The sequence below is a fragment of the Scatophagus argus genome, chromosome 6, assembly GCF_020382885.2.
Source record: "Scatophagus argus isolate fScaArg1 chromosome 6, fScaArg1.pri, whole genome shotgun sequence".
Classification (NCBI taxonomy): domain Eukaryota; kingdom Metazoa; phylum Chordata; class Actinopteri; family Scatophagidae; genus Scatophagus; species Scatophagus argus.
The window spans coordinates 6,985,441-7,013,430 of NC_058498.1; the positions used below are offsets into that span (position 1 = coordinate 6,985,441).

The 27,990-nt window shown below is 42.4% G+C and overlaps 2 protein-coding genes across 5 annotated transcripts; one reads left to right on the forward strand and one right to left on the reverse strand.

Annotated features, from left to right (window-relative positions):
- Nucleotides 1-73: 73 nt before the first annotated feature.
- tprb (translocated promoter region b, nuclear basket protein) lies at nt 74-20,859 on the forward strand. Of its 3 annotated transcripts, none has more exons than XM_046391480.1 (51): nt 74-255; nt 617-721; nt 822-895; nt 1,417-1,513; nt 1,626-1,729; nt 1,887-2,051; nt 2,416-2,508; nt 2,635-2,715; nt 3,051-3,138; nt 3,310-3,450; nt 3,685-3,788; nt 3,903-4,100; nt 4,296-4,403; nt 4,527-4,753; nt 4,881-5,044; nt 5,233-5,375; nt 5,986-6,134; nt 6,300-6,462; nt 6,623-6,757; nt 6,845-6,985; nt 7,207-7,375; nt 7,617-7,783; nt 8,258-8,410; nt 8,510-8,626; nt 8,798-9,001; nt 9,182-9,369; nt 9,539-9,686; nt 10,090-10,227; nt 10,365-10,496; nt 10,625-10,755; nt 10,866-11,076; nt 11,247-11,393; nt 11,651-11,849; nt 12,382-12,575; nt 12,986-13,059; nt 13,269-13,465; nt 13,597-13,887; nt 14,178-14,332; nt 14,415-14,492; nt 14,885-15,073; nt 15,175-15,327; nt 17,042-17,135; nt 17,604-17,764; nt 17,897-17,950; nt 18,070-18,161; nt 18,638-18,747; nt 18,838-18,936; nt 19,130-19,286; nt 19,569-19,690; nt 19,815-19,910; nt 20,588-20,859. In XM_046391480.1, the coding sequence occupies exons 1-51, from the start codon at nt 105-107 to the stop codon at nt 20,635-20,637; spliced, it is 7,101 nt and encodes a 2,366-aa protein (XP_046247436.1). In that variant the 5' UTR covers nt 74-104; the 3' UTR covers nt 20,638-20,859. The 3 variants fall into 3 exon arrangements, with proteins under 3 accessions (XP_046247436.1, XP_046247437.1, XP_046247438.1); XM_046391481.1 differs by having other exon boundaries at nt 18,073-18,161; XM_046391482.1 differs by having other exon boundaries at nt 14,178-14,320.
- Nucleotides 20,125-27,939, reverse strand: prg4b (proteoglycan 4b). Of its 2 annotated transcripts, XM_046391483.1 has the most exons (15): nt 27,794-27,939; nt 27,593-27,667; nt 27,139-27,255; nt 26,722-26,844; nt 26,305-26,382; nt 26,125-26,184; nt 25,422-25,481; nt 25,079-25,324; nt 23,861-24,574; nt 23,304-23,390; nt 22,839-22,975; nt 22,526-22,682; nt 22,320-22,427; nt 21,787-21,915; nt 20,125-20,984 (listed from the first exon to the last, which is right to left on the reverse strand). In XM_046391483.1, the coding sequence occupies exons 2-15, from the start codon at nt 27,657-27,659 to the stop codon at nt 20,875-20,877; spliced, it is 2,193 nt and encodes a 730-aa protein (XP_046247439.1). In that variant the 5' UTR covers nt 27,660-27,667; nt 27,794-27,939; the 3' UTR covers nt 20,125-20,874. The 2 variants fall into 2 exon arrangements, with proteins under 2 accessions (XP_046247439.1, XP_046247440.1); XM_046391484.1 differs by lacking the exon at nt 26,305-26,382 and having other exon boundaries at nt 27,794-27,938.
- Between the last annotated feature and the right edge of the window lie 51 nt (nt 27,940-27,990).

The window sequence follows — 27,990 nt, forward strand, 5'->3', positions numbered from 1 at the left end:
ACACGTTTGTAATTGAAGTTTAAATACAACTCCCATAATGCTCCAGTTGGACACGCCAAGTCAAATTGCAAACTGCGCTTGCGCATAGTGTTGTTGTCAGAAAAATGGCGGCACTCCTGCAGCAGGAGTTGGAAAGTTCCGAGATATCCAAGCTACCGAAATCTATTCAAAACAAACTCGAGAAGATTCTGTCGGATCAGCAGTATGAAATTGATTCTTTGAAAGCGCAACAGGAACAATTTCGGGTTGACAGCGGTAAGATATGACCTGGCATTTTGTTTATTAGCGGCGCTAAAGTGTTTTGCTTTGCTCATCATGCACGCATGTCGGTCAGCGAAAAAATAACTTAGCTGTGACCATACCAACATATTAGCCTCACATTGTTAATTGTGCTACATATCTATCAACGGCTGTGGGAATGTATTCTAAGGCTAACGCTTGGTATAATTGCAGCTTATTGTTCAACATGACTTGACGTTAGCGCTAATGGGAGCTTAGCTAACCAACTAGCTTAGCTGATAGCGTCAACTAAAAGAAGATGACATTAAACAGTACAAAACTGTAGCTAACTGAGCCATGTTAACGTTTATATGTGTTTCTGGTTATCTTCTGACAGAGCAACATTTCTTTGAGAAAGTGAAACAACTTGCTCAGTGTCAGGAAGAGTTTTTGTCCCAGACTCAAGAACACCTTAAGCTCAAAGAGGAGTTTACTAAGCTCGGTAAGGGTGAACTTATTCCAATATTATGTAAGAAGTTAGCTTGATTCTTCTGCTATACGTTGAATTCATGATGTTGACTTTCTCCAAATTTTGCCCCCAGACGAGGAACTGAAAACTGTGCGTGAGAAGAACAAGGAATATGAATCCACTCAAGAGAGGTTGTCATCAGAGAAGGTAAGACAAAGAAAATCAACCCCACGATAATAATCACGTGCTTTGTTAGAGTTATATTTATTACTTTATGTCATATTCTGTGTTGGCATGTGCTGCTACGTTTTATGAAATTTGTAGTAATTAACAAAAATGTCTACACTTCTCTTAATGCAGCTCTTCTGAGTATTCCAGATGATGAGACTTTCAGATTTATTTATTTTTTTATCAAGCCTCTGTCAATACAAATGATTATCTACACAACATTTTAACAGGCTGTTGTCAACACAGTGCATCACTTCAAGTGTATAGAAACCGTTTATAATTTGTGTTTTTTGAAAGGTGAAATCATGATAATGTCTCTGTGGTCTGCGGAAGGAACATTTGGTTATCATGTCACTTAAAGACTCTGTCTATTAGCATACAAATAGAGAAGAATACTTTCGAAAATGTAAGCAAATGCTAACTCTGTATAATCTGTAAGTAATGCATGATTTGAACTCTATGCAAGTAGTCACTATGGTTAATATAATTCAATTGTTCAGACTGTGCTGTCAAAAGCCAAAGAGGAGCTGGAGGCAGAAAAGAGAGAACTTGTGCGAACACTGGAGAGGAGAGCCCTGGAAGTGGAGCATTTAAATGGTATGGACAAATGAAATGTTAGCCTTTAGGCATTTATTAAAGTATTAAAGTATTATAATTCTGTTTGTATGACTTGTGCATGGCACTTGTGTGATTTCTGTTGCTCCACCAGATGACTTCAGGCAACTCAATGATAAGTTGGTGGAAGTCAGCACCTCTAAGATGAGCCTGCAGATGAAGTTAGATGAACTTGAGACGGCTGAAGTCAACATTAAAGTGAGCTATATTGGGTTTTTTTATACTCAAATTTATTAATATTAACATCAGATTTGTCTTTAGAGGTTGCGACTCTACAGCAATTACCTCCTTCTATACTGCACATGAGCCCTATAACCAAGTCACTGAATTAAGTTGTGGTATTTTCCTGTTACAGTACAAAGAAAAGCGAATGGAACAAGAGAAGAAGCTCCTGCATGACCAAACATCTTGGCTGAATGAGGAGTTGAAAGCTAAGAGTGAGGAACTGCTGTCCCTGTCTCGACAGAAGGGAAACCAGATCCTGGAACTGACATGCAAACTGGAGAACAAGGAAGATGAGGCATGTCTCTCTCGTATTTACATTAAGGTCTTTTTAAGGCTGAATTGCACAATTTATGATAGATGAATTGCTTTGATGTATCATCAAATACGATGATGACGATGAAAGTATGACAGTCTTTTAATTTTGCTTAATTACGTAACATGATATGCAGAACTGGATGTGATGACGAACAATTGATCAGTAGTTTTACACCTAAATAGACATAGTACGTAGTGAATACTTTGCAGCTAATTTAGTCAACACTTACTGCCTATTGCACTGCTTCTCTATGTATGGGGTTAATTTAAGCACTTTTATTATGAATGATTACCACCATGTCTCACTGTCACACTTAATTAAGTTTTTTCCTTGCGACTTTCAGTTGAACAGACTCCAAGACCAAGTGAGCAGTTTGAAGACTTCAAATGAACACCTTCAGAAACAGAATGAGGACTTGATAAGCAAATTAAAAGAAGTAAGTGTGATATTTCACACACCATATCCCAAGTTTTCAACCTGTCTTTTTTTTTTACAGTGGAATATGGATTTTGTTATGCACTGTATATTTTGCAACAAGCTATTGTGTTTGTGTTTATTCCAGGCCAAGGAACAACAAGCCACCATGGAGGAAAAGTTCAGAAATGAGCTGAATGCCAATATTAAGCTATCCAATCTATACAAGGTGAGCATATGTATGACAACAAGCTGGTGTGGTGCCAAACTTTGTACCAAGAAAGCATTTAAGCTTAGTGTTTCTGTGAGAGTTTCACATTTGTTTCACGCTGCTTCACATTTTCAAGTTATGCAAGTGCACCTCGTGTCTTTTTGGCTTATTTGTTTGGATGATATTTTTTTTTAATGGTAAACAAATATATACATAAATATTATTTCTGTCCTTATTTGTGATGTTCATTTTTTCGACATCTAAAATCAGAGATTTGGTACAATTTCAGTGTGCCTTTCATGTTCCTTTGCCATTAACTCTGTTGCTAACTCTGTTGTTGTGTGTTGTGACAGGGAGCAGCAGCAGATTCTGAGGCAAAAAGTGAGGAGCTGAGCCAAGCGGTGGAGGAGCTGCATAAACTGCTGAAGGATGCTGGAGAAGGTGCGAGGCTCTCAAAGAATGGCCCACATGTTATTATTTAGTAACTGGCTTCTTTCTACAAGGAGAGAGTGCAAGCTTAATTTAGTTCGTTTAGCTTAGTTTTTAATTGCTAATGTCGTGTTAGTAGTTGGTGTTCCCTAACCGTTGCTCTCTTTACTCCTCCTACCACAGCCAACAAGGCCGTTGAGGAGAAGTTACAGGAGATGAATGATGCTAAAGACAAGAGTGTTGCTGAGCTAAAGGAGAGGATCCAGGTTCTTGAGAAAGAGCTAGATAACGCCAATGAGCTGCTGTCCAGTTCTAAATTTAAAGGTTTGTTAGGCTGACTTTTGTTTTCATTGCTCTGATTTACATTGACATTTGAAAATAAATCTACGCATAAACCTTCTTGAATTGAAACTATAACCCACAGTCTCTTCTTGATCTTTTCAATTCAGTTTAGTTTATTTATATAGCACCAGTTCACAGCTTAAGTTGTGTCATGACACTTTCCAATTCAACCAGTTCTAGACCATGCTCTTTGATTATTTAATTCTGAATGTCCAGGGCCTGTCGGTTCAGCATCTGTGCTCACAGAGGAGCAAATGACAACCATGTCTCCAACAGCAGCTGCTGTATCCAAGTTAAAACCTGACATGAAGCTGACAGAGGTATGCAACTGAATTTCAATACCCAAATTACATTATTATAATGCCAGTATAAACTAGCATGATATTGATGAGGTGCAATCTGATTTTGATATGAGATGTCCTCTGCATTTTCAGTTGTATACAGCATATGTGGAGAGCCAGGAGCAGCTGCAGTTGGAGCGACTGCAGAACAAGCGGGTCAACAAGTACCTGGATGACATTGTGCAGGAAGTGGAAGCAAAGGCCCCTATCCTCAAACGGCAACGTGATGAGCATGAACGCATGCAGAAGTCAGTGACCAGTCTTTCTGCCAAGCTGGAGCAAGCTGTTAAGGTGCGTAATGTAGACAAATTGTGTATACTTTCAGTAGAGGGGGATTGAATTTTCTGTTTTGGGTTTTTTTTTCCCCCTCCATTTTTAATTGGTTTGTGTTGTGTTGGAATTTTTATGGCTTGTACAGTAAATGAAATACTGGTAAAATAGTATTGATATATATATACTGATTTGCTGTATGTATGTTTACTTAAGGAGGTGCACCGTCTGCAGAAGGAGGCTGATGAAGCTAACAAGCGCTCATCTGTTCTGGAAAGGGAAAACCAGAGGTGTGAAATGCAGCTGGGCGACATGGCTCAGCAGGTGAGTTCTCACTCTCTAACTCCGGTTTGAAGTCTTGATAAAATATGTGATATTGTGTGTATATTCTGTATATATCAGATTCTTCCAAATTCTTATTTTCCTGTCCTTTTTCTTCCCTGTCAGGTACGTGTGCTGCTGATTGAGCTGGAAGAGGCTCGTGGAAACCATGTGGTTCATGACGAGGAAGTGAGCTCAGCCGACGTCAGCAGCACCTCAGAGGTGATCAGCCAGCACTTGGTGACCTTCCGCAGCGTAGAGGAGCTACAGAAGCAGAACCAGCGTCTTCTGGTGGCCCTCAGAGAGCTCAGCGATTCCCAGGAGAAAGAGGAGTTTGAGATTACTGGCAATAAGTATGTTGGAATATGTGCTGATTTCTTTCTTTTTTTTTGTGTTGTTTTCCATGATTTATTATCATTATTATAGGAGCCAAAGATCTCACACTGTATGTGTTAGGCTAAGATAAACAAACTGTTACAGGCGTGGTGAACTAGAGCAGAGTTTGGAGAAAGCTCAGGTTGAGCTGGAGTCCCTGAAGGAGCAACGTAGCCAACAGGTCAAGATGACGGAGTCCATTGTGAGACAGAGGGACATGTATCGTGTGCTGCTGGCTCAGGCAACTGGTGTCAGCTTCCCTCAGCAAGGTAATGGTCAACAGATAAACCAAATTATATACTGGACACAAAATAGAACATCCTGTACATGCACACTGGGCTTCTTTTGATTATGATACCCAGGCAATTTAAAGTATTTCAGTTAGCAGAAATTGCACTTATACCATGCTGTGATGATTTTTGTTGCTTGGCTGAACTTCTGAATGTTTATTCCTAAGGTACTCCACCTGAGGAGTTGTCCCTAACCTCCACCCCGCGACGCTCACCTGCAGCCATTCCCACTGCAGGAACTCCCACTGCAATTGTCTCCATGGCTACGGAGTCAGCTGAGGCACTGGAGGCCAAGGCAGCTTTGCGACAAGTGAGCGTCACATTTGGCAAACAGCATTTAAGCTGCGATCTGTTCATAAATGCATTTACCTGTCAAAAATCCACAGCAATGACAACGGTTGTACATAAGGTGTAGTTTTACTTATTATTATTAATGTCAGTACATGTAAATCACTTCCATGGCTTTGTCTGTCTTTTGTTCGTCACTGGAAAAATAGCAAGGTTATCTGTGGAACAGTGTTTATGGACATTGTCTCCCACTGCATGTATGACCCTCTCCAATTTGTTTTCCCTGTCTGCCACTAGGTGGCAGTGTCCCTGTATTGGGAGTATTGGGAGATCTGAAATTACTTGAGCAATTTTCCCAGAAGTGATTGCCCCTTTTTTGGTTAATTATGTCAGAAACTAATTGTAGTAAAGTTAACAAAAAGTATGACAGTGCTAAGTGGGCAAATAAGAAATAAACTAAATTGAAAAGAATCTTGAAAATCCTTGACAGCAGTCTCATTTGAATGGGTCAAAGGCTGGAGTTCGTCGTCACACATGAAAATGTTTTGGGGTTTTTTTTTTTGTTGCTTTTTTTTCCTCAGATGAACATTATTGTGCTGATGTAAAATGAAAATGTGTGCTTGGACATGCAGTTGCAGGAGGTGTTCTCCACCTACAAGAAGGAGCGCGTGGAGAGTGACAAGGTACTGACAGGGCAAAACGACAGGCTCCAGGAGCAGCTTTCTGAACTCCGCTCACAAAATGCCAAGATTTCCACCCAACTGGATTTTGCCTCTAAGAGGTAAGTTGACATGAGCAGAATCTGCCTGCCTCAAGAGAGTAACTACCATTCCAATTTAACTTTCAAGTAAAAGAACACATGGCCATCGCTTTTTAAAATCTGTTTAAAGAATACACAGGAGAACTCACAGGCCACTAAAGTATTTGTCTGTGTCAACAATATCAGGTATGAGATGCTGCAGGACAACGTTGAGAGCTACAGGAAAGAGATCGCTTCCCTCAGAGAGAAGGAACAGAAGATGGCCGCTGCCACACAGAAGCATGAGCAGACCATCCACTCTTTGAATGAGGATCTGAGAGCTGCCAAAGAGAAACTTGCCATGGCTGAGGTTTGACTTTGTTCCAGAAACCTTTTCCTTGTTCATGGTGCTGTTTCTGCCCGAAATTGTTTTCTTAGCATGTCATCGAATTCCTTTGGTGCTTGATTTGAATACGTTAGCGCCTGAGGAATCATTGAGCCATCCAGACGTACATTATCCTGTCTCTTAGGGCCATGCTGAGAACCTGCGCAAGGAGAGAGACATGCTGAAGCTTGTGGAGTCCAGGCTGAATCAGGAGAAAGACGCAATCCTGAGCCAACAGCAGACCCAGAACCTGCTGCTGACAAACCTCCAGACAATTCAGGTAATCCTTATGTTTGAAATTTCTCCATCAATGTCCCACACGCACACATAAACACAGTTCAGAAGGATAACTGCTGTGTTCTCTCAGGCCACCCTTGAGCGTTCAGAGACGGATACACGTCAACGTCTAAACAGTCAGCTGGAGAAGCAGGAACGAGAGATCTCCCAGTTGCAGAAGAGGTTGGAGCACGAGGTGGAGCAGCGTCACCTCCTCAGCAGGAACCATGAAGTGAGCTGAATAGTTGTTTGTTCCGCTTTGGACTTTTGATAGACCTATACTGTTTACTATGTTTGAAGATCAATTTGCCCCCTTGTTTAATTCTGATACATACATCCTTTGTGGACTTAAAAATGCATTCAAACCTAGACTCACCTCAACTCATGGAGACGGATATCAGAAAGAACACATAGATCAAATGTTTGCTCACCTACAACATGTCTGATGTGCAGATCCAGTTGATGGATGTAAAGAGGCAGCTGGAAACACAGATGGCTTTGCAAAAGAAGACCAAGGAGCTGCTGAATGCTGCTGAGTTAGAGGTCCACACCTTCAGGCTGCAGCAAGGCAGTAATGAAGCACTTCACACCCTGAACTCCCCCTCAACATCCATTATAAGAGGTTTGCACAAACACATACAGGCAGAAATATGTAACTCAACATCAAGTAAATTCTTCACGTATTACAGGCTCTGTCCATTTTTCATTTTTGCTAGTCAACTGACCCAGTTTTACACTTGACCTATATATGCTATTGTCTCAGAAGCTCGTTGTTCTAACAGTTTATAGTGGAAGGATCCAATAAAAGAGAAAAGAGCCACGTACTAAACCACATACAAATTGCACATTCTTCCTGCTTTTAGGCCTGCAGGGTTCAGATCAAGACAGCGAGGACCTACAGGGCCGCCTGCGCTTGGCTGAAACCCGGGCAGAGGAGCTTGCGGAGAGTCTCAGAGCTGTCACCTCCAGCATGGAGCAGTACAGAGCAATGGCTCAGAGCCTGGAGGAGTCCCTGGACAAGGAGAAACAGGTGCAAAACAACCCCAAACTGCCTGCCTGTGTGCTACGTATTCATAAAACTATTGACCGCAACCACAAAAACGATTAAAAAATAATGAGTACTTGTAAGTGCAATTATGTGGGAAGCAGATAAAAATTATATTACATTTATATATTTGTGGTATTGAGCTGAGAGAAAGTGCTGATGCATGGTAACTCATTGTCATTACTTTCTATTGCACAATTTTATTTTCTTGTGTGCCAGGTGTGCACTTTACCACAGTGACATTTGTGAAAATAGCCATGTTTGATCATTTTTTTTTATTATTTTATTTTTTTCTCAAAACAAACAGTTTGTGGTGTGTTGGTGAGATTCCCAACTTTTCCAAATACATTTGAATTTTTGATTTTAAAATAAGCTATTATTTATATTATTATATAAGATATTATTGCACATTGAGAAATTTTGATGAAAATAGTTGTAAAAAAATGTTTTATTGACCAGGTTACGGAGCAGGCGCGCTCATCCATCGAAGCTCAAATGAAGGAGGCTGAGAGGCGCCACCAACAGCTTGAGGAGAAGCTTCTGGAAGCAGAGAAAGTGAAGCAAGACTTAGAAGAGGAGAAGAGGAGACTCCAGGAATCTCTGGAGGAGGAGGTAGATTACCCCCCCACCACCACCACCACCATATCTGACCCTCTGAGTTGCGTTCAGGTTTATGTGACATTATACAAATAAGAAAAACTGTCATTTTAGATGAACAGTCTAAGGAGAAGTCTCAGCAGTGCCCAAGCAGATCACCAGGCGGCGCTACAGCGAGTGGCATTAACTGAGGCCCAACAGCAACAAGCTCAGCAAGACAGCCAGGAGCAGGTAAGCAGCTTTTAGAATATTTAATGCGGAGGAATGCGTATGATCCGTTGTTACTGTTGGGCATGTTCTGGGTAAGGCTGATATATCGCAGTTTAATGTAATTAAACCGATGGACTGAGAATTTTATGGGAAAAGATAAAATCAGATCTTTTTTTTTTTTCCATTTCCAAGGCTAAGCTGGCAGCTGAAGCACAAGATAAGTATGAGCGGGAGATGATGCTGCATGCAGCAGATGTGGAGGCCATGCAGGCTGCTAAGGCTCAGGCCCTGCAGGCCATCGAGCTCAGACACCAGCTGGAGGAGAGAGTCCAGAGGGTCAGTGCTGAGCTACTGGAAGCCAGGATCTCCTGGGAGGAACAGGAAAAGATCCTTAAGGTTGGTTGTTGAGGGGAGTTGACAAATGCATGGGTGATGACCAGTTGTGATAAGATAGACAATTATTTTAGGACCAGTTAATTTGACTGTACTATAAATTGTTTTGTCCAGCCATTGTTGATCATTTATTTTTATTATAAATTAGCAATTACATTTTCCATCTTCATGCTTGTATCGTAGGAGGAGATGTCCAAGATGGAGAACCGCAGTGAGGAGTTGCAGAGGCAGAACACCCTCCTGCATGAGCAGATCCAGACGATGAGCAGCAAGATGGCTGACAATTTGCAGCGTGCTGCCAGTGAGAGTCCGCTGAACATCTCTCTGACTGAAGAGGGCAAATCTCAAGACCAGGTCCTCGAGATTCTCAGGTAAAGCGTGTCTCCCTTTCTTGTACTTGAGGAATCTTGAAATAAAAAATCTAGTTTAGTAACACATCAAGGAAAAATTAAACAAAAAACAATTATAGTGCCTATGCACTGGTCTCATTCCTGTTTGTCTACGCGCTTCACTGTTTTGATATTTCATTTCCTATCGCAGGTTTGTTCGGCGCGAGAAGGAGATTGCGGAGTCTCGTTTTGAGGTTGCGCAAGGTGAGAGCTTGCGTTACCGTCTGAGGGTGGAGCACCTGGAACGAGAGCTGAAGGAGGTGCAGGACAGCTTGAGTGCCACAAAGGAGAGGATGCAGGTGTGTTTTCATACTCACCAATCCTACAATTACTGATAACGTTGTTTACGGCAACTACCTTCTCTTCCAATGGGCAATATTGTAGCATTTGCAGGTGTAGGGAACATGCAGACTAGCAGACATGTGTATTTTTTGACTCCTGTCAATTTTTTTTTTTATTTCTTTCCATCAGTAACTGAGTTGATTGTTAACCTCAAGAGAATCTCTTTTATTGGTTTTATTAATTTCTGTAAAGAAAATCTGTTTGCTTTCCTCTATGAAAGTCAAAGTGAGGTCAAGGATTTTTATTCAAAGAAATACACAGAGAAAACAAATATTAATTAAAACAAATCTAATATGGATACCAGGACTCAAACCCAGACACAGCACATCTGACTGAAAGCCCAATGATAACCTTACTTAGGTGACGGCGAAGACCCTGGCTCAGCACGATGAGTTGATGAAGAAGACAGAAACGATGAGCATCCTGATGGAGACCAACAAGATACTGAGAGAAGAAAAGGACAAGATGGAGCAAGAACTGCAGCAAACACAAGCTAAGGTATCTGTGCTTTTCTTGCACATGCAAAGCTAAATTCACTCCATTATCCTGTTACTGTAAGATGTTATGTTTTTGAGCAGTATTCCATCTTGAACCTTCAAATCCACACAGTTCAGCTCATTCCCTGTGTGCTTCAGGTGCAGAAGCTGGAGTCCGACATCATGCCACTGCAGCAGGCCAACTCCGAGCTGAGTGAGAAGAGCGGCATGCTGCAGGCAGAGAAGAAGATACTGGAAGAGGAGATCAAACGTTGGAAAGCTCGGACCCAGGTCAGTGAAAATGGAGATTGTTTTGCTTCATTTAAGGACTTAATGAGAAAATTACTGACAATATTTTATTTCTGCCGTTTCATCTTTTCATACCACTAACACACAACTTCCTCTCATTGTTCTTTTAGCATTTGGTGAGCCAGCAAAAAGATTCAGATCCAGAAGAGTACAAGCGTCTGCACTCTGAAAAAGAGGCACATCTCAAACGCATTCAGCAGCTCGTTGAGGAGAACACAAGGCTTAAAGCAGAGGTTGCCAGGTGAGTGATGTAACTGCTGATTTTTATTGAACAGGATATTGGATTCACGTCTTTACCTTGGCTGACCTTCCTCTTTTTTTTTCTCACAATCTCTTCATTTGTCCCCATAGGACCAATAATCTAACAACATCCCTGCAAAGCCAGATACAGAACCTGCGTGATGGCATGAGTAAGATAACTGATGAGAGGAATGCTCTCAAGAAGGAAGTGGGGGCCAAGAACCAGGACATCCAGGAGAAGATGCGAACTATAACACAGGTCAAGAAGATTGGACGTCGCTACAAGACTCAGTATGATGAACTCAAAGTGGAACACGACAAGGTGAGAGATCAGCAGCTGTTAACCCCACGACTTTTAACTTTAATCCAAATTGTGAATCAATAGTGCATTGTGATACATTGTTGTGTTTTATGTTCCAGTCTACTTTGAACAGTGACCGCCGCTGTTGTTAGTTGCAGCATAATCAGTCTTTCATACTGCATTTCCTCCAGATGGTTGCTGAGACTGCCGCAGGCCCTTCACAAGACGAGGAGGCTCGTCAAGCCTCAGTTCAGGAGGTACAGAGCCTGAGGGATTCTCTAAGTCAGGCCGAAGCCAAGATCAGAGAGCTCGAGGGACAGCTGGAGAACATCAACAAGGTTAAACACCACAAGTTCATGCCAAAATCGTATCTGAACTGTCCACTTTGTAGTCAAACTAGTGTTCTTAGCCCTCTGTCAGGGAGGGACGCTGTACTTGCTGTGCGCTATGAGCAGTTTAGCTTGCATTACCAGTAGTTAACAGTTAACATCACTGCCAAATAAAAAAAAATCTTGAAAAAGGCAGTGTACCGACAAAATGAGTTTATCTTTTCTGCGTAAATTCATTATTACCATGTCTTACTGGGCTGCCACAGGTGGTCACAGAGCGTGAGACTGAAGGACGTAATGCCCAGGAACAGTCCACCAGACTGCAGACAGAGCTGACCAGGCTGAGGCAGGAGCTGCAGGATAAAGCTGCTCAGGAGGACACACTGAGGCAGCAGATGACTGAGAAGGAGGAGAAGACCAGGAAGGCCATCATTATGGCCAAGCAGAAGATCAACCAGCTCATAGGTGACGGGGTGTCTTTCATATCACCAACAAACATGTTGTGATAAATTCCCTATTTTATAGTGTAGTGTTGCATGTTTGTTTTGTTTGAATCAGACTTAACGGACAAGTCACAATAATTATGCTATTGACTTATTGTACATGTCTTATTGATTTATGGACATGACTCACCAAAAGTGGCAAAAACTGGGTTGATAGTATATTGCCTGTTAAAGAATGAATGACTGCGCATGTACCGAATGTTTAGTATTTATCTGAATGCACTTTTTGTGAATACAGCACCAGAGTCCATTGTATTGTTTTGGTTGTGTGGTTTTGCTTTATTTATGTTTATTTATTTAGGATATTTTAATGTTGTTAACATTCCAATGTTTTAATATTCTTTAAAAAACTATCATAACATAGCAGTGGAAGAGTGAACTTCCCTTATTATGTTATATCGCATTATATAGTGGCATAAGTGACAGTATCTCTTCTTGCAGTTATGTCTGTGGCAGTGTATCTTACATTTTTAAAACCTTTGATTCATGACCAGGTGCCAAAGAGAAGCTGCAGAAAGAAAACGAGGAGCTAAAGCAGCAGCGTGAGGAGCTTGAGGTGCGAGTTAGTGCTCTCAAGTCTCAGTACGAGGGCCGCCTGAGTCGACAGGAGAGAGAACTGAGAGATCTGCGAGGCCAACAGGAGAGGCAGGAGCAGAGAGATGAGCCACCTGAGGCAGGTCCCAGCAAGGTGAGAGTCTGCTGTCAAGTTTGTTACAAGCCACTTGTTTTAATTTTAGTTTTACAGAGCATACGCTGGCAGCACGGGTGCAACACAAAACATTAGTTAGCACCTAAAGCAAACCAAAGGCTAATGAATACTAAAAACGGGAAAGAAAAGATATCACATGTAATTGTTTACAAATGAAATCATCTCTACATCTCTCTCTGGATTTATCTTTTCAGGTTCTTCATTTGCAACGAGTTTGTTTCTATATTATTTTATGAGACAACTGCTCCTCAGTGGGCAATGTCTTGAATACATAATTGATGATAAGATCAGTGATTGGCAACTTTCCGATGTCTTTAAAGAATGTTAGGTGACACTACAGTATCTTGTTGGTCTTCATCGTGACTTTATCTTTCTGTTGTGATTTTCAGACTCAGGAGCAGCAGAGGAGCACAGAACAGAGGCAGATCAGTCTGAAGACAACCCCAGCTGCAGACAGGGGCAGGTGTGGTACACAGCAACTAAATTTGCTCGTTCTGTATGAGTTTAGATGGCAGTGCTGCATGAGTATATACAAATGACCAAATTATACACCCCTCTCCAAATTCTGGGATGCTTTTTGTATGCTTGCTTTTTTTCTTTTTCTGTGTCTTGCTTATGCTGAATGTACATTAATAGAGCCATTATTCATGTTCTGATCTTTGTCTCGGTCAGTGCCAGCACATCTGAGCCTCCGACTGCCAACATAAAGCCAACACCTGTAGTGGCTACAGCCAGTAAGCAGCCTGTTAATCCCGGCAACAAACCCACCCCAAGAGCAAGCATCAGGCCAATGATCACCCCAGCAACAGTACCCACCCCAACACCAACGGCTACAGTCATGCCCACAACACAGGTGGAGAGCCAGGAAGGTAAGCCAGAGAAGTATAAAATGTCATTCTAGTAAATGTATGCCTTTACAAAGGGTCTTGTGCTTGTGTTAAATCAAATCATTGGAGCTACAGGCTCAGTGAAGAGCTTACTGTACTGAACTCCTTTACAGCCATGCAGTCTACTGAAGGCCCACCAGTGGAACATGTGACTGTGTACGGCAGTGCCAGCGGCTCAGTGCGCTCTGCCAGCCCCAACGTCCAGACCACTTTAGCCAGCCCCATGCTAACCGTGCAGCAGACCCAGACACAGGCCACAGCGTTTGTTCAACCAACTCAGCAGCAGAGCCTGACCCATACAGAGCCAGCCAACCAGGAGCCGCCGCCTGTGGTCATTGAGGCGACGCCTAGCTCGCAGGTGGAATGGCCTTCAGCGTCCTCCACCTCCTCTGTGTTTGGGACCGGTGAGAAGCTAAACTTTTTAGTTAAAAGGTTCATATGGCACAGCGATACAACTTTAAGAAGAATTTCATTTTGGGACGGTATCAGGATAGGAGATTTAAATTTTAAAGAGATACAGCAGAATTGCATTTTACACATTCATGATTCTAGTCCATTTGGCTTACCTGCTCTCACAGAATGTGCATTAATTTCTGATATGTAAAGCCGCAGTGATTTTTTCCATTATATTTGTTGCTTATTTTACCCCCAGTATCAGGGACATGTCTAAACAGTACCCATTTCTTATCTCTAGTTTCAGCAACGCCAGGAACCTCCTCCATGTCCAAGAGGCCTCGAGATGAGGAGGAGAGCGCCACCGTGGTCACCGACACAGAGTCCACCCAGGAGGATCCCTCCAGGGCTCCTATATCTAAGAAGCTGCGCATCATCCAGAGAGTGGGTCCAGATGTGAGGAAGGGGGTTGCACTGAAGACTTCACAGGGGATATTCTGAAAGCTGGTACAGTGATGTTGTGTGTTCTCCCCTTCAGGAGGATGTGTTGGTGGAGGACAGTGCTGAGGCTGAGGGGGTGGTGCCAACAGACAGCGACGGCGCAGAAGCAAGCCAGGTTTGCCATCACCTAATATTAATAATGATAGTATATTCCAAAGACTGTATTGCAGTGTTAAGACTTTTACTTATCTTCACTTTTCCTATTAAATACATTGTTTCACTTTGCAAAGAGCATCTTCAGTCGGTTATCAGTTTTGTTGTTTGCTTTTTAGTGAGTTTAATATGCTGCATGTGTTGCTTTTGACCATCAGGAAATCTGCCACAGCTAAAGACTTGCCATGAAATCTTATCTCATGGGAAGCAAAGTTCCAGTAAATCTCACCGTAGCAGGCTAATTAAAGCAGAATTAGTTTTGCCCTTTTTTATGAAGGATGTGATGTTTTTTCAAAAAGAGTGCAAAGGAGTAGCGTGGCTGTTGTTCACAGTGCACACTGTTTCACCGTGCAGACGGAGGAGTTTCCAACACTCGAGGAAGGAGATGAGGGTGCAGCCTCCCAGTCTGTCGCAATGGAACAAGAGGTGACCCTGAGCCAAAGTGACACACCTGACCAGCTGGAGCAGGAAGTAATCGTCATAGTGACGGACACGGAGAGCGAGAATGACCAAGAAGAGGACGATGAAGAGGAAGAAGAGCAGGTAGAGTGTGGCGTTAATGTGGAGCATGGCACCGGTTGCCGAATTTCTTTATAAAATGCCTTGGTTTTCTGCTGCTAATATTTGATCACGGCTCATTGTAGGACTACGATGAAGAGGAGGAAGAGGAGGACGAAGAGGAGGAGGAGGATGAGGAGGACGAGGAGGAAGATGATGGAGAGATGGGAGAGGAAGGAGAGGACAGCAACGAGGGGAGCGGAGACGGCAACGAGGCTTACGAAGGAGACGACACTGAGGTTCGATTACTCAGTGACACGTCATGTACTAACAGCCACACTTTTGACCTTTCATGCTGTATGTCCCCACCCCCACAGCTTACACATCCAGGACACCACGTTAACCCTTCCCGTGCTTTCAGTTGCGAATTTACGTACCGTTTCCAGCTCTCACACTCAGTTTTTCCACATTGTCTCAGTTCACTGTCACTTGCATTTTACCCCTGTGTCGTAACTTTCTGTCTGTGTGGAAGCTGTGTGCGTGTTGACTTTAGCTGTTTACCTTTTTACTCTGGTCGTGGTTGCACATGTTCAGTGGGATGAGTCAGTGTCTGCAGAGGAACAGTAAACAGTCTTTCACTTGTAATCTGCTTGTGTGAAAGTTGTTTGAAGTGGGGAGTGCGTAAACCACTGTCCGTGGTACTTAAATGGATTACTTTTGAAGGCAGCCGGTTACAAGAAAAAGGGCGATACCAGCTGGAAACAGTGACCAAAGTTTATTACGAAGCAATTGAATTTAAATTGTGGGTGTCAGCTTTGCTAGATGAGTGAATGTTTACTTCTGACTTTAAAACTGTGTGGAAAGGAAAAAATAAAAAAGATGTTACAAATCGGTGATGATAATCACTGAATAATGAAATATCCCGTTCTTTTAGTGAAACATATTGAACAGTTGAGTGCAGATCTTTGCCAGGTGTGCCTGGGAACATGAGGGGGGGAAACTGTTAGTGCAGGGCAGGCTGTGTGTCCAACGGACGGATGTATGGTTTAGTGTTTATGTATAAGAGATCCCCCCCTCCCCCCCCTTCCATTTGGCTGGAGCAGTGAAGAGTGGGCAGTCCATGAGCATGCATTCATAAATGTGCACAAAATATTTGTGTGGTGTGATGGGCCTTTGGGTTTAATGTAATGTGAGATTACCCATGGACACACAGATACAAAACCAAATGCATGATCTCCTCCAGCCTTGCGCCGGGTGGAGATAATTATGCCCACGTAGTATGAAAATTACTGAGTTAACCTTATAGTTTAGTTTAAAAGAAACAAATATATGGTCTGTGTATGCCACAGACATGCTGAGTGGAAAAGACGGTACTTCACTAGACAAAAACAGCAGCAGAATTACCTCATGTGGTGATTGACATACGAGAGCAGCAGTGTGCTTTGTTTTTAAATGATATAATTATCGTGTGTCATCATCCTGAAATGTTTTTTCATCATGGTAATCATGTCGGGAGGACCTGTGTTTTACTTTCTGTATCCATGGTGAATATGCGATTATGTGTATTTTTTTTTGTTGTCTGTGCAGTCAGGTGTATGATTTTCCAATATTAAAGAAAAAGCAGAATGGTATTTTAAATAGAAATGTAATATCAACTCTAAACTTTAAAAGATAATTTTCTTTGTACAGGCAGCAAGTTTAAGTGCTCAACAGTTTAAAACAAAATATATAAAAGTATATGAATGTTTTTAACTCTTAGTTTTTGACCTTTTGTGAAGTCCGTCTTTATAGGGAGAAAATGAATCATAATTGTGTGTGATGCTGTGCCATGTGTGTAGTGGGAACCATCCCATAAATCTGCTTTCCTTGACTACTCATCGTCACATTTCCACCTTTTCTCACTTTACATTTTTATTTCCCCCCGTTCAACCTTTTAAAATTCTGCTTGTGGTTTTCCTTTTCACTCCGTTGCCAATTTTCTTTATTAATTCCTTTTGTTTTTTGGTTTCTCAGGGAGCTGATGTAACAGACCCGGGCACGGAGACAGAGGAGAGTTTGGGGGCGTCTGACTCCACCCAGAGGCCAGCAGATTCCCAGACACCCAGCTGTAAGCTCCAGGAAACCCTGTCAATCGCACATACGTAGATCCACCTCAGACTCTCCACGCAAACTGTCCCGCCATCCTATTACTTATCTTACACTTGACGATGACCGAGAAATATGTAATATGTTGTTCTATGTCTGAGCGGGAACATGGTAGAAGTGGTAGCCAAAATAAAGCTCATGCCCAGAAAGGATGTTTTTAGGACCTTTCTGTTCAGAGAATCCAAAGCTTTCAAATTGATTTAGGTTCTTTTGTGGTCCTGTATAGAAGGGGTCTTAAAAGTTAAACTCAAATTGAGTACATGATATCAGTAGGGGACCAAGATTTAAAAAATATTGAATAAAAGATGTTCTTCTAAAGAAAATATCACAACAATTTGGAATAAAAGAATAGAGAAAGTGAATAAACTTAATGATTTCTTCCAGGATAAAAAAGGATCTCTGTTTATTTGAATGTTTGCACTATTTTTAGTCGAGGGCAGCACAATGGAGGCCTTCTCTACAGATCAACCAATCACAAGCTCTGGTACAAGGGTGCCCCAGTCGCCACGGAGACCAACACATCAGCTGCCCCCTCGCCTGAACATCCACCCTGCCCCGACCTCAGAGCTGGGGCCGCCGGCTCAAGTTCAGGTCTGAAAAATAAACTTTTGAAAAAGAAAAGTATAAATAAATGATGTTTTTATTGATTGTTGTTGTTGGCACAGTTCAAATATTCTTTTCACGCAGCTAATCTGATTTAACTTGTGTCATGCGACTTCACAGCGTATTCCTGTCCGTCGAGTCCCCCAGCTCACTCCTGGAGTGTCGGGAAGCGCCGTAAGTCCTCCGTGATCAGATGATTTTACAGTCATAACATTACTCATACAAATGTTAGCGTCAGACGTTTACTCCGGTGTGTTTGTTTCCAACCCTTTGTGCCATCTCTCCCTCTGCAGCAGCACTTCTTTGATGATGATGACAGGATGGTTCCCAGCACTCCCACTCTGGTGGTGCCACACCGCTCTGATGGTTTTGATCAGGCCATCCAGTAAGTCTTCGCGCACATGCACAGAGACCAGGAGGTCGGCATGCTGGAGAAACATTTGAAATTTAAAGATTATTAGCAATAAAAACACTGCTAATACAGTACATGATCGAACATTAATAATCAAACATAGGTTTTGGTCTTAAGACATTTTGTTATTGTTTCTCAATTTATTTACTGAAGGGATTATGTGATATTACTTTACTTTCATCTTACTAGTTTATACTTTGTTTCATCTTTCGGGGTTTATTATGTTCTTGCTATTATTAGTTTATAGTCTGAGGTGTAATTTAAAGTCAAAACATGAATCTTTTGGCTTACTGTTGGTGTGCAGGCCCCCTCTACATTGTGGTCCTGGTCAGGTACTTGAGTGTTTATTAGGATTTTTATTTATATAGATGTAAAAATCAGGGGAACTGAAACTGCTATCGCTGCTGTCTTAAGGCTCTCGATGAGTGCGTTTCTTCTTCATTTGTCAGCTCTCCCCAAGTGGCAGGTGTGCCTCGCTTCAGGTTTGGTCCTTCAGATGATATGCCACAGACCAGCTCCTCCTCACACTCTGACCTGGGACAGCTCGCGTCACAAGGAGGTACTGTACCTCCACATGTTGTGTAGAGGTATGTGAATACCCCAGCAGCAACAGAGTGATGAGTTTTGTTTTTTTTTTCCTTGCTCTCAGGTCTTGGTATGTATGAAAGCCCCTTGTTTTTAGCAACTCACGAAGAGGAGTCGGGTGGACGCAGCGTTCCCACTACACCGCTACAAGTTGCGGCGCCAGGTATCTGTCTCTGTCAGTCTGATATGAAGAGATCTGCTCTCTTCATGTTTTCACCCACCCTTTTCATCAACATGCCCGCTCAGATTCTGAAAAGAGTCAGTGGGCCTGCTGGAAATTTTCAGATTTGGCAGTGCTATCAAGCGCTGCAGCAAAATCCGTGAGTTAATCTTGTTTTGATGTTCTTTGCTGCCAGTAACTGTCTTCTCAGAGGTGGCTCAGTCTGACACCACTGAGCTCGCCTCCCAGTCGGTTCCTATGGTGAGCACCTCCACACCAGGCCTGGTTGTGCCAGGAGCAGCCGGCACAGGGGAGGAGAGAGACGACCTCTTCCTGGAGCCAGACGCTGACAGGTGAGGCTCACTCCTCTCTGCTTGTTTGCCTTTTCATGTGTTTCTTGGACTGCTGTTGGAATTCAGATCTGTTGCGCCACAGTGAGCAAGTGTTTGCCTGCCTTTTAACTGCAGCTGAATGAAATTGAAAGCCTTCCTGATTTATAAAAAGTGCATCCTGTGATTTTTTTTTTTGTTACCTTACACCCACATTTTTTCAGACCTCAGAACAATTTAAGACCTCAGAACAATATAATTTGATTAAATCCTATGCATGTTTTGTGATATGTTTGTTTATTCCAGGTCTAGTGCAGAAGTGTCAGTGGATCCAGTGGTCTCACAGGCAGATGTAGAGGAGCCAAGCCAGCCATCCGACAAGGCCAACCTCCCCTCCACCAGCCAGGAGCCCTCCTCTAGCTCTGCAGGTACACAGCAGCCACAGGACTCTGTAGATCTCGGCTGCGAATGTTCATTTTTCCTTTTATGTATCCTAATTAGTGTTCAGCTCTGATTGCTGTGTTGTGTTTTCATTTTTTTTTTCTTCCCCAGATACAAGCAGTGCTCCTCCAAAACCCTCTAGACCCGGACCCAGCCGACAGCTGCAGCGCTGGCCAGAAAACCGTGGTGGGCGCATGAAGAGAGGAGGTAACGTATCAAAACACACACAAATGGAGCTAATGTTGCTCATTAATGTGAAACTGTTAAAGGTCTTTGTTGGCCTTGTATTTATAGCCGTGGTTCATTTTCAGGTTCGTATACAAAGGTGGTAATAATTCAGTAAAAGAACTAAAATGTCTTTAAAAAAATCCACCTGGTTAATTCTATATCTCCAGCAAAATGGAACAAATGGAACATGTATGCACAACATAAAGTTTATTTCAAGTGAATGGTTATCTTAGCATCTTTAAATAAGCAGCAGGTTTACACACATACGTTTAAAACAGTACTGCAATGTTTATTGTGAATCAGATATAAAATTACAGATCTGCAGTCACAGACTTATAAAAAGAAAATCTGAACAATAAAATAATATGTTATTGCTCTTCTGCAGTATATTTTTGTAAGTTGTGCCTGAAAAACAGGAGATGTTCATGTCTCCTTATTCGCTAATTGCAGTGCAACATGTTTCTTGGCATTTGACAGTCATAGCATTTCATACATGTTGGTGTCTTATAATTCAATTCAGTGTGGACAAGAATAACATCGCAGGAAACACTATCATTCTTTTACATCTCATACACATATAGCCACTGTACAGGATTTACACATCAGTATAGCAGGCCTTGTTTTTATAATTAATTGTTAATTAATTTTCTCAACAGGGCAGGGATTTCCTTCTCGGGGCGTACAAGGGAGACGATTTGCGAGATGAAGCACTAAATGTGAAAACTTGACCAACTTTCAGAAACACATTTCCCAATCAGAGCTTTGATAATGTTCACTTCCTCTGAAGCCTGTTTTTTTTTTTGTTTGTTTGTTTGTTGTTTTTATTTTTGATTTTTAAGGCGCTTGTAAAGTACCCTTTGAAATCAGTCCATGCTGAAGCTGTGCATTTTAATGAGGAATGTAATAAACATTTAAACTATAGGAAAAACACAAGTTTATTTAATCAGACTTTCTTTGGGCATTTGAAGAAGTTGTTGCTCTGAGGCGACGCGCTGGCTGTAGGAGCAGCGATGACGGGACGCTCGCCGTCCATCCTCACATTGTAGGATTTGGCTGCAAAAGAAACAGAATGGGTTTGTCGAAGAGTTCATTAAGCATTTTGATTTATTCATGCTATTTAGGATACAATTTTTATGACACTTTACATTTTACTGAACATGACTTTGACCTAAACAGTCCTGACTTTTCCCTAAGCAGGACATAAATAAAGAGCTGTAGTGTTTCTTGACCGACGTAAATCACCAGACGGACTCCTGAGATCTGCTGTAGGCTTCAAACTGAACGAAATGTTGAAATGTACTCAGACAGGAACACGGTATTCTTCAGCCTGCAGGTATCATCATTCAAATGGAAACTTTTACTCAGTAATCATGTGCCGAAGGTGAACGGACGCCACCCTTAATGAGCTTTACATCTGCCTAATACCACACCCAACCCTGACACACAGACACACATGGTCCTTGTTAGGCATTTCAGACATGATGTGAATGAGGGTAAGAAATGTCTCATTGCAGACAGAAAAGTGAGCAATGTTTTGTTTTTTTTCTTTTCTGTTGAGCAGATTTTTATGAACAGTGAGTTCAAAGTGATCTTTAACCAATTAGCAACAGTCAAAAGACCTTTTATTTCAATTATGCAAAATGAGAGACATTGCAGGCAGTGTTCTTAATCTAGAGTGTGGGGAACTAATGACATTTATAAATCTTGGTTTTGATGTCTGGAACACCAAGTGTTGAACTATATTTTGTTTTCCAGAAAAGTTCCTTAGTCTTGAGTGATTCTCAGGCTAAATCTACCATAAATCTGTTCAAAGGTGAGATGCGACGACAGCACTGATCACGTATTGATGACTTACATCTTGAGAAGACGTAGTATTTGTATCCCTCTGGTTCTCTGTTGCTCGGGATGGACACAGCGGCTGTGATGGTGGAGGGGAAACCTCTCCAAGCTCTCCTGATGTTGATCACTGGCCCCAGAGGAGACTCTGGAAACAGATCGGTCGAGTGAAAAATGAGTGAGTTGATAGATACTTATTTCTCAGTTCAAATGTTTCAACACATAAGTTTTGCCATTTTTCTGTTAAAGCTCAAGCTGTCAACAGTTGCAGCCCCATAAACAGGACATGGGCAATTTATTTCCACTTGTCAGTTATTTACAAGATGAACCTGGCTGCTCCTCTCACCCTCACAAAAGCGTGACTCACTTTTTCAGAGAACTACATGTGTTTCAACTCAAATAAAGCATGGTTATGTGAGTTTGAGCAAATCTGTTAAAATGCTCAGCAAACACTCCTGACTCAAATGAGAAAGATAAAATGCTAACTACACCATCTGATGAATTTAGGCAACACGAGTTAAAAATATTTCCTGTCCTGTATTCCTGGATTACCTGCTTGTCGAGCCATTCGGTTGCGGACCGTGTAAACGGCGTACTGGGGTTTCCTGCCACATGTTGGAGTTGTGCCGAACTGGTATGAATATTTCTGGACCGATCCTCCTGGAAGAACCAGTCAAGAGTCGCTTTCAGAACATATTCATTCAACGCACTCTTTCAAGTCTTGTTTGCTTAAGTCTGCAACAGCAGTTCATCATCACCTCTCTTGAAGAAATAAACTGACTCTCTCCTCCTCTGGTACTGAGGCACAGACAGAGCAGCTGTGATGTGACCCCGAAGCCCATCAAAGCCTGTTTCAATGACCTTTGGATAGCCAGGGTCCAAAACATCATTTTCAAATCTCCAATACTGGGTTCCCTGCAAAGGTCAGAAACCAAAACCTTAGACCTCTAGCAACTAAAATATTCCTAAAAATACACATGCAGGCTACATGTGTTTTTTTTAGCAGCAAAAACAGTTCCTCATATGGTGGAAAGGATCACTTCCTGTTCTGAACTTGTCGACTAACCTTACCTTTAAAATGTATGTCTTGCCCTGGCAGCTGCAGCGGGTGAACACGGTGTCAATGGGGGAAGGGACACCCCAGACTTGTGTGATCCCACGGGCTGGACCAGGGACCATGTTTCTGTCCAGAAACCAGAAGTAGTGTCCTACAGTGACAACATAACATCGCTAGATAAGGGTGGTAGAACATCACGTACGGAATTAACATAATTTCAAACTATTGTATTTTTTTTAGCTTGTGTGAGCTGCGTATTTTACAGTCGCAGTTATATACATTCTTAATATCTGCTCCTTAGATCCTTCTAATTTCAAGGGTGATCGGTATAATTATCAGATAATATAAGGTAAAAACAAAAGTACAATATGTCCCTCTGAGTTCCTGAGTAAATACATTTATTTTCCTTCACTACTCTCTTAAATGCTGATTAACTTGTATTTAATGCATGATTCAGTGCTTAGATCCTTGACACTAACCTCTGAAAACCACAATGGTGCCGTTCCTCAGCGTAGTGACTGCACCGACCGGTCGCCCGCTACACAGATTTGTATCATTGCTGTCATCTGGGAAAGGGGACGTATTTGTGAGGAAACCATCACATTAAATAAACAGGCAATAATACACAGACACCATTCAATCACAGACTGTGTTAAATGCAATGTTGTGCTCCCCTTTTTTCCATTCATCGAAGTGCCTGATCTTTATTTCCAGTTTCAAAGGGCTGTTTCATTTACAGTGTGGGGGAAACAGCCACCCTCTATCACTTAATATGGTGCAGCTATGCTCTAAAGGAGGCTCTGCTGACCTGAAGGCAAAATGAAAAAACGACCAAGCTCATAAAGTAGGCTGCGAGCAAAACTAGAGGCCTCAATTTTTGCAATAACTCCTGTAAAATGAATTATATATTAGCAGAGCCGAGAGGAAGGAAATTTCAATACTTGTACTGATATTTCCCACAGAATTAATCTTTGAGGCAGTTTGTTTTCTATGGATGCTGTTGACAATCTGGCCCAATCATAAGAACATTTCTTACCTGCTTGGTAGTCTCTGGGATCATCTATGTTGAGAGTTTGTGAGGTGTCCAGAGGCTTGGTCTCAGGTTTGGAGCTGGGTTTAGTCGGAGCTGGTTTAGCTGGTGGTGGCTTAGGTTTGTTCTGGGGTTTTGGGGTTGCTTCGGATGATGTTGGCTTGGTCGGGCCTGGTGTGACATTCAGCGGATCAGCGGTGGTTGCTTCAGGTGGAACGCCGTCTGTAGTGTCGTCCGTCACTGCATCCGTGGATCGAGGGATGTGAGTTGTCAGGGCATTAGGCTCTTGCAAGTTCCCGGACCCTTCACTGATGGAAGGATCTTTGAGGTCTGGGAGGGGAGGGTTTGCTGTGGTTGCCTCTGGGATGGGTGTTGGGTTCTGCATTGATGAGGCAGGGGTGGTGGCCTCCTGAGAGTTCTCCAGGACTGTGGAGGAGCCCAGTGTGGATGCTGAAGTCACAGATGGGTTGGTCACTGTTGCTTTCGGCACATCAGAGGAGGCTACATTCGGATCTGTACTCTGTGCCTCGGGAACAATGTCACCCTCGGGCTGTTTTTCTTCCTGCCCAACCATCTCAATCTCCGGGTCGCTAGCTGTAGAAGAATGCCCTGCTTGGGTTACTGACATCAGAGTAGGCTGGCTGGACACACCATCAGCTGCTGTTGTGGGCTGAGGCGGAGTTGTTCCCAAGTCGGATGTGCTGGTCTGATCATCGGCATCTCGAGGAGGACAAACATAATTATGAACTGTTAATACAAGGAGAGTCCAAAGCATGCTAAAAAAAATCATCAAATTAAAAAGAGTATAAACAGATGGCAAAGTAAAGAAAAAAAACGGAATACATTAGATTAGAGAGACATACAGCAGATGCTTCCATATACTGAATGGTTTGGATATGCATGTGCGTGACCACACAAACATGAAGAGCAAGACATAGAATGACACATCCCCCATTCAAATTGGAAATATTAAATGCACAAACTAATGACAAGTATAAGACATTAGCCGTTAGATGGGAAAAGGTGCCATAACTCAACCCAACTGGACGCCAACTTGGACTGACATGTTACACATAGCTCGCAACCAAATACCAAGTGAAAGAAATATCTGTTGAATGTTGTTTATCTTCCAGTGGAGCAAATGGACTTGGAGAATTTAAACTAAGGAGCTTTAACACTGTTTTGGTAAGATATACTGCAAGGTAATCTCTGGATATCACAAACCTGTGCCCCCATCGAGGGCTTCTCCAGGGGTGGGGAAAGGGGTGGAGGAGCTGTCAGTGGCTTGTGTTGTCTCATTATCTGAGAGAGTTGTGTCTTTACTGAAGTCCACAGTGTCTGAAGCCTGCGTGGGTTCAGCAGGGATTTGATCCAGCTCAGCTGTGTACGATCCATAGCCGCTGGTGCTCTCTGGAATCGGACTTGCCTCCGGGTCCTCCACTCCATTGGGAAAAATCTGGCCATACACATCTATAAGAGTGTGAGAAAAGGCGCACACCTGAATGTCATTCTCGTGAAACTTTACCTGGGGGGAAAACCTTTTGCACTTTTAACTATCCCTGCTCACCATCACTGAGCTCATCTTGTGCATATGTTGTTGGACTGACCAACGGAATTAGATGATCATCTGTGGGCAAATGGGGGAAAAAATTAAATAACATAAATGATTGTTCTTTAATGTTAACACAGTTTTTTTTAATCAATACTGTCTTTATTTTTTCCAACAGTTGTTTTCATGAGCACACACATCACTTACATTCCAGACAGAAATGTCTCAACACGTCTTCCTCCTGAGAGAGAGCTAAGAATTCACGAGTATCCCCACCCACAAAACAACTCATTCCACCCAATTGCTGATTTAAAAACTCCAAGAAAATGTTCTTCCATCCTTTCTTGGCTTCGTTTTGTGCTTTCCTCTCTTGTGGCTGAGCCTGTGCCGTTAACCCTCCCACACACTCATGACAACACTGTGTCCCTGTGTTTCTTTTGGCCAGTTAGGCTTGTGCTCTTGGCTCATTCTGCTGAGACTTGGCCTCCAAAGCAAAAAGCAGGAAGAGACCCACAGTGTGGCACTCAACTGTCAACATCTTCCTGCCGCCTCCTTGACACATGCCTTCTCACATCCACAAAGTTCAGCTCGTAACTCTCATGTAAGTAAAACAAATGGCTTTGTGAGAGCAGATCAGAGAGGACTGGTTTCATTGGAATCAAGCAGCAGTTGTTTAAGTTGGGAGATGAAGTTTTGAGGAAATTTCAAGAAAAGCAGTCACCTGCATTGTTTCCCTCACTGAATGCAGAATCCTGCTCTGTTGCTTCATTCAGAGTTGGCTCTGTGGGAATATTCATGAACAGAAGTCAGAGTGTTAACCATTTAAAAAAAACTACTTGCCTTAAATCCTAAATGTCTGAAAATGTGGAAAGAATCAGTCTATTCGCCAAGTCAAATATACCTTTGGGTTTGTTATCATTTACATTATGGCATGAATTAGTCTTCACTGGTTCTGTAGCACTGGCTGCTCCACTGATTTCTGTGGTAATTACCAAGACAGAAAATATTGTCAAATTTAACTCAATGCAGCAGTGCGGGTTACTGCATGCATTGCATGCTGATGGACGTGCAAGTTTTCCAAATCAGATTAATCCTGGCTTCTCTGCACTTCGCTACTCATGCACATGTACTAATCACAGGTGAGAGTTCACTTTACTCGCAGCCAAGCAGTCAAACGAACCATCGCTGCATTTGCTGGTCATGTATCAAATGATCACTTTTCATCAGGCGTCAGAGTATAAAACTGTGAAGGAAACTCTGTAAACATGCATGAAATATCACGCACACGACCATGCTGAATTTGTTGGACAAGGCTTACCTTCCTCATCGCAGTGCATCTTGAAATCTGAACAACACTGTTTGAACTTCACACAATCGGGGTCGCAGCTACACCGACGACCTCTTTTGAAGGCTTCTCCACAACGCCCTTTACACGAGTTTTCTGTTGCACACAAATACAGCAGATTTCAACACAATTGGCCTGTACAGAAAAGACTACACAGAATTATTTCAGACACGTGAGATTATTTTGTTATTACAGGGAACATTCAGACAGTATATGAAATATTGCTCTCTGCAGGGATGGAGGGCTGATAGAAATCAAGGCAGAGAAATCTGTTATAAAGTGACGTTGACAAATATTTGTAATCGGTAACACAGACTTGTGAGGTCAACAGAGTAACATTTTCTGGTAATGCTGGTGTGGTGTCATGGTATCAGGAGAGAAGAGTCTCACCCGTGGTGCACTGAGATTCATAGTCTTGGCAGCACTCTCCATAGGACAGGCAGCCATAATCACACTGGCACATGAAACCCCTGTAGTACTCAGTCCCACATCGTCCTTTGCAGCTCACTGTTTATGAGAAAAAAGCCATGGAACCATGTCAGAACTGGACATGCAGTTTGTATCTGACATCTGTAAAATCTTTAAAAAATCACATCATTTTATCTCCAGTAGTCTACTTGAGGACAGAGTCTGTAAATAAAACTCTGGGCCAGAAATTGATTTCTGAAGCCTGAAATGCATTGACACAGGCTCTCCCTCCGCTAAGTAATTATTAACACGAATGAGTACAAACCCACGATATATTCCAGGAAGGCCCTACGTTAAAAAACAAATTTCAGTCGACTGGATGACAGAAAAAATATGTTTCTCTGTGAAATACATACACCACCTCATCTGTACTCACTCTGAGCAGCACTGAATGTCAAGGCACAAGCCAGTAAAGTAACAGCACAAAGCACAGCGGACGACATCCCAAAATCTGAAATTTAGAATGAGACACACACAGAATAAATAGATCAGAGTTCCCTTGTTGGTCAGGACAGCAAACATGTACACGACTGAAAATCCTGAGAGTTACAGAAGAGAACATAAAAAAGCAACCAACCTCGTTTGAGCCTCTCGTCAGGGTCCTGCCAAAGGTTTGACTGCTGCTGCTTTTAAAGGGCTGACAGATACCAGCTGACTTCCTGTTAATTGACAGATCCGGTCTAATTAAAAGTGTGATGATCTCACAGGCTGTAAGGGAGGGTCCAGTCCAGTCCAGTCAGACCACAGGTCTAGACATCATGATTCCCCATAAAC